Source organism: Myotis brandtii, unplaced genomic scaffold (assembly GCF_000412655.1).
Source record: "Myotis brandtii unplaced genomic scaffold, ASM41265v1 scaffold178, whole genome shotgun sequence".
In the NCBI taxonomy this organism is placed as follows: domain Eukaryota; kingdom Metazoa; phylum Chordata; class Mammalia; order Chiroptera; family Vespertilionidae; genus Myotis; species Myotis brandtii.
This window is the reverse complement of record NW_005356599.1, coordinates 411,645-417,128: the sequence shown is the minus strand read 5'-3', so window position 1 is coordinate 417,128 and position 5,484 is coordinate 411,645. Positions and strand designations below refer to the sequence as shown.

The window sequence follows — 5,484 nt, the reverse complement described above, 5'->3', positions numbered from 1 at the left end:
TTGGAGGTAGCTGGGAGGAGTGATATGCAATCAGGGAAGCCATGGCCTGTCCCTCCCTGAGGACTCCAGCTGTACTGAGGCAGGCAAGCCAAGGGAGGGAGGGAGCCTCCTTATATACAAGAAGCCCCCAGGAATGAGGGCAGAAGCAGGGTGGGGACTGCTCAGACCTGCCTCTGGGGCCCATGCCCACCACCGCCCATTCCAGGGTAACAGGCGAAGGCCCAGCACGACCGTCTCAGCCTGCCAGGTTCGGTGATTCGGTGAGCACCAGAATCGCCTTACCCCCCGGGGCCCCCTTCGGGGGGGGTGGGGGGGTGGGGGGGCTGTGGTAAGGCCCGGGAATCTGGGAACCTCACTTGGAGAACTCTAGAAGCTTCCAAGAGCATCCAGCTCAGGAATTTACCATTCACAGGTTCAGCGTGGAGGTTTTGTCTCCACGTGTCCGCATTCTCCACATTCCCGGGAGTACTGACCTGAGCCTGGCCCCGCGGCCTCTGGCCTGACCACCTCCCAGGAAAGCATGTTCCTCCGAAGTCTGTTTCTCAGATTTGGGGATTCAGAGTCTGATTCAAATGTCCTGAATCCTCCTTCCTTCTCTCTCTCTCTCTCTCTCTCCTCTCTCTCTCTCTCTCTCTCTCTCTCTCTCTCAGTTCTTCACCTGTAAACTGGGGCTCCTGAGTGCACCACCTGGTGGTGGCGGTGGAGGTTTAAATCAGATGCATCCTTCTAACAAATACGCGAGGAGCACCCACCGCCTATGCCAGGCGCGGGGGACACAGCAGGGCCGGCACTGGCCCAGTCCCGAGGGCCACTCTGATATTGCTGGTCTCTTCAGAGCCAGATTCTGAGAGTCTGGCTTCCTGAGATCCGGTAGTTCCGACATGGGGGGCTGAGGCGGCAGGTTCTGCTTCTCTAAAGACGCTGACCTTCTAGTTCATTCCAACGTGCCAGGTCAGACTCGCTCAATCAAGACATGTTGAATGAGAAAGTCTTAAGGACCTGCCAGAATTGGGAACCTCAGAGGCAGGTGCTAGGGTCCCAGGGTCCGTGTCTGGTTGTGGCCCCAGCCCTTCAGTCCCTGGTCCTGACCCCCAGCAGGCAACAGGAAGCAGGAGGCAGGCTGGGGTGAGGGCTTTGAGCTTCTCCGTGGAGATTTCTGAGGCAGGGGCCTCTGGGGCATGACTTTGGGCCATCACCTCTCTTTCTAAGTCTGCTTCCTCAGCTTCAAGGGGGTGGTGACAGCAGTGCCTGCCTCAGAGGACCTCACATGAGGACTCAGCAGATCAAGAGCTCAACGCATCCTCCAGGAGGCAGGAGAGAGCAAGGCCTCAGATCCTGGGGGTGGGGCTCATGAGGACCTGGGTGAAAATCCTGCCTCTGCCCCTGACTGGCTGTGTGTCTGTGGGCAGGTGTCTCTACCTCTCTGGTTATCTATAGAATGGGGCAGTAGTGACTCAAGGGTTGCTGTGAGGATGAAAAAGGTGCATCCAGAGCTGTGCTTGGCAATCTAGGGGCCACTATCACTGGGGAGAAGAAGGGGGGGCGGGGAGGTTTGTGAGTGGCAGGAGCAGGCGCAGGGCAAGCGGAGGAGGGAGTCCTCTCCCAGGAAGCCCTCCTTCATTCCTCAGTCTCCCTCACCCCTCACACAGCTTCCTGATTGGAGAAGACGGGCTCGTGTATGAGGGCCGGGGCTGGAAGATCAAGGGTGCCCACACCGGTCCCATCTGGAACCCCAAAGCCATCGGCATCACCTTCATGGGCAACTTCATGGGTGAGTGGCTGTCCCGCCGGTCAGGACAGGGCGCCATGGCCCGGCAGGGGCACAGCATGGTGTGTAGTTAAGAGGCCCTGCCACCCACAAGCTCTGTGACTTTGGACAAGTGACTGCTTTTCCGAGTCTCACTTCCTCCTTTTTGGATAATGAGAACTTTCAACCACATGGTTGGGATGAGGATTAGCTAATCTATGTAAAAGTTCTTAGGCCAGGCCCTGCCACCTAAGAAGTGCTTGACAAGATCACTGTGTTGGGCAGGACCCGAAGGCCTAGGGCCGTGGTCGGCAAACTACAGCTCACAAGCCGCATGCGGCTCTTTGGCCCCTTGAGTGTGGCTCTTCCACAAAATACCACGTGCGGGCGCACGTACACTGCGATTGAAACTTCGTGGCCCCTGCGTAGAGGTCGGTTTTCGGCCTGGGCGAGTCTATTTTGAAGAAGTGCTGTTGATATTTGGCTCTATTGACTAATGAGTTTGCCGACCACTGGCCTAGGGACCCAGGAGGACAATGACAATGATCCTGACAGCCAGCACCTGCTGTGCCAGGCGCCATTCCGAGGGCTTTACACACACTAACTCGTCTTCCGGTCCCATAGGTCTGTGGCAGGTGCCACTATTCTCTCCTTTCACAGATGGGGACACTGAGGCACAGAGAGGTTAAGTCACTGGTGGGGAGTGGCAGACCGGATTCTGGGATCTAGCGGACAAGCGGAACCACTACCCTCACTACCTCTGCCCTTTGAGGAAACCCCAGCTTAAATCCTGCTCTGCCCCCACAGAGCGGTCGCCCCATCCCCGGGCCATCCGGGCGGCCAAGAGTCTGCTGGCTTGCGGAGTGGCTCGGGGAGCTCTGCTTCCCAACTATGAGGTCAAAGGGCACCGGGATGTGCAGCAGACGCTCTCTCCGGGCGACCGGCTCTACGATATCATCCAGGAGTGGCCACACTACAGGGAGTGAGGCCCTGACCGTCTCTACCCCCAGTCAGAAGCCCCTGGCCTTCCCCTCCAATAAAAGTGCAACTCAAACGGTGCTCCTGTGTCCGCCACACGCCGCCCCTCCCCGCCTCCCTCCCACAAAGACCTCAGCCACTCTCACCCACCTCCCAGCACGCTGTCCTCGCTGGTACTCGGATCCCAGAGGCCCCAACACTGAACCATCACCCGAGAGATCCCAACTCAGAGCAGCATCACAGCACAGAACCCAGAGTTCTCAGGTCAGCGCGCAGGGGTCGGCACCAAGCCGCCCAGATGTCACTGGCAGCAGCTCGGGGGTCCTCCCAGGCGGTGAGCCATGCTGCAAGGCCCCCCTCCCCACCACACAGCCAAAGACCTCCCGAGCAGGACCTCTGCTTGGACCCCTCTGGGGATGGGCTGCCTACTATCTCCCCGCAGGTCCCCCAACTTTCACTGCTTTAAAGTACAAGATTTTTCCTGAGCCTGAACCCCAACCTGCCTCCCAGTCACAGATATGCCCAGAAATGCACACAGGTCCCCCCAGTCCTGATATCTCCCCCCTCCACCCCTACCCTTCAGTCATAAGCTTAGGGATCCCAAGGGTAAATATGTTTATTTACAAAATACACAGACCCTCCCTCCCAGCATGCAATGCCTGGGAGAGTGAGAGGGGTAGGGTCTCACACACCTGAGACCCCAAGAACACCAGGAGGGGCGGGGCCTGGGTGGGGCTGGAAGGACACACCAGCCCCGCCCCCCATACCTATCCATTGGTGGGTAAGGGATGGAGGGGCAGTGCTCCTTCCCAAGGTCATGACCGTGTGTCCAGTCTGTTCATGTATTCCTGCAAGGCCTTCAAACGGGCGTCTATTTCTGCTATGTCGGTTGCCTGGTAGTCAGAGCTGTACTCTGTGAGAGCAGACGTGGGTTTGGGGGACTGTGAGGGGCCTGAAGCCACAGGGAGCTCGGGGGCCCAACAAATGCCCTCCGTACCACCCCAGCAGACTCTGGGGCATGTGAGGGGGAGATGTGGAGTCCCAGGCTCACCTTTGATGGGGACCCAGCCCCCAGAACTGGCCAGATGCTTCGGTCGACGGCCACGTTCCATGGGGGTGAACTTCTGCAACTGGGGGAGGCACGAAAGGAGTCACGTGTTCTCCCTCTACCCCTGCCCCCCCAAATCCCACCAGAAATTCTGAACCTAAGGACCTCAGGAAAAATAAGAGCTGACACCTATTAGGCACCTATAACTTTGTATCTTCACCAAAACCCTCTGAAGTGAATACTATTACCATCCCCGTTTAACTGATAAAGAAACTTGAGGCCCGGCTGGTGTGGCTGGGTGGTTGAGCGGTTGAGCGTGGACCTATGAACCAGGAGGTCACCACTGGATTCTGGTCAGGGCACAGGCCCGGATTTCAGTCGGGATCCCCAATAGGGGGCGTGCAGGAGGCAGCTGATCACTGACTCGCTCTCATCTCTGATGTTTCTATCTCTCCCTCTCCCTTCCTCTCTGAAATCAATAAAAATACATTTTAAAAAAGGAAACTGAGGCACAGAGATTGAGAACCTATCTTGGAGTCACAGAGGTTGTGGGGGGCGATTTGTGGCCAGAGCTGGCGCTCTTAACCAGGGTCCTCTGCCCCTACGCCACCCCATCCTCCCTCCAACCCGGTGGTCTCAAAGCACTGTGTCCAGAGACTTCAGAGGCGCCTGTTCCCCACCCTGGACGCGGGGAGAAGGGAACATGGGCTCTGGTGGCTTCCTGCTGCCCTACCTTCCCCGGGGCCTGAGGAAAGCCACTCACCGTATTGGACCCACTCAAGGTTGTGGAGCTGGGCCCCTTCCCACGGTGGCGGCGAGTGCTAAAGAGGGAGGAATGGGGGCCGATGGGAGGGGTCTTCGGCCTCTCCCACCTTACCCTCCGCTCGGTTTAAAGCTCCATCGCTCCATTTCCCAGCAAGACTGTTCCCAGTCTCCCCCAGGAGGCGGTCCTTTCCCCCGGCCCAAGTTTTACCCTCTAGAGAGGGATTCGGAGAAATCCTCGAACTCGCTGCAGGAGCTGGCGGACGAGCAGCGGCTGCGGAAACTGTCCACTAGAGGGAGAGGACATGGTGAGCCTCCAGCCCTCCCCCTCCTACCGCCCAGCCCACCTGCTGGCCCGGCGGCCTCATCCAGCCCGGTTACCGGAGGAGCTGCGGTTCCGGGAGCGGTTAGCCGCGTCCCCTCGGCCGGTCCTGGCAGCAGGGGGGCGAGTCTGGCGAGCCCAGGAGATGGACGGCCCGTCCCCGCTTCCTCCGCTGCCCATTCGGTTCCGCTGCTGCTGCCTGGGGAACCGCAAGCAGAAGCAGGCCTGTGCGTCCACCAATGCGGGGAGGGCGTCGCTGCGCCCTGTGGGCCACAGCCAGCGCAGGGGCCCGCCTGAGGTCACCGAGGCCAGGGGAGACGGAGCAGGTGACAGGTGGGACACAGATGGGAGACGGGACAGACCGGAGGAGCAGGTCCAGGGAGAGACACGGGCGGTGAGGGGGGAAGGATGCTCACTTCATCTTGATCTCCCGCAGCTTCTTCTCCTTGGCTTTCACAAAGGCTGTGGGGTCAAAGCGGGGCAAGCGGCCACCTAGGAGGGGCGGGAGGGGTGGAGAGAAGAGGCTGGCGTCACCGGATCATGCCTCCACCGCTCTCGTCCATCCCACCTCCTCCCACCGGCAGGGCGGGGCTGGCACAGACCTGAGGGGGAGGGGGAGGTCCGGGC

At 59.5% G+C, this 5,484-nt stretch overlaps 2 protein-coding genes across 2 annotated transcripts in view; one reads left to right on the top strand and one right to left on the bottom strand.

Moving 5' to 3' along the window:
* The window catches only part of PGLYRP1 (peptidoglycan recognition protein 1), a 4,309-nt gene extending 1,503 nt beyond the window's left edge, over nucleotides 1–2,806 (top strand). Inside the window, exons 2-3 of the mRNA XM_005863423.2 lie at nucleotides 1,650–1,771; nucleotides 2,555–2,806. Coding sequence (XP_005863485.1) covers nucleotides 1,650–1,771; nucleotides 2,555–2,733 — 301 coding nt within the window. The 3' untranslated portion in view covers nucleotides 2,734–2,806. The remainder of the gene's footprint in view (nucleotides 1–1,649; nucleotides 1,772–2,554) is intronic.
* A 517-nt stretch (nucleotides 2,807–3,323) lies between these two features.
* CCDC61 (coiled-coil domain containing 61) overlaps nucleotides 3,324–5,484 on the bottom strand; it is a 15,624-nt gene continuing 13,463 nt past the window's right edge. Inside the window, exons 5-9 of the mRNA XM_014537393.1 lie at nucleotides 4,917–5,056; nucleotides 4,747–4,825; nucleotides 4,537–4,594; nucleotides 3,777–3,855; nucleotides 3,324–3,638 (exon numbers count right to left, since the gene is read on the bottom strand). Coding sequence (XP_014392879.1) covers nucleotides 3,541–3,638; nucleotides 3,777–3,855; nucleotides 4,537–4,594; nucleotides 4,747–4,825; nucleotides 4,917–5,056 — 454 coding nt within the window. The 3' untranslated portion in view covers nucleotides 3,324–3,540. The remainder of the gene's footprint in view (nucleotides 3,639–3,776; nucleotides 3,856–4,536; nucleotides 4,595–4,746; nucleotides 4,826–4,916; nucleotides 5,057–5,484) is intronic.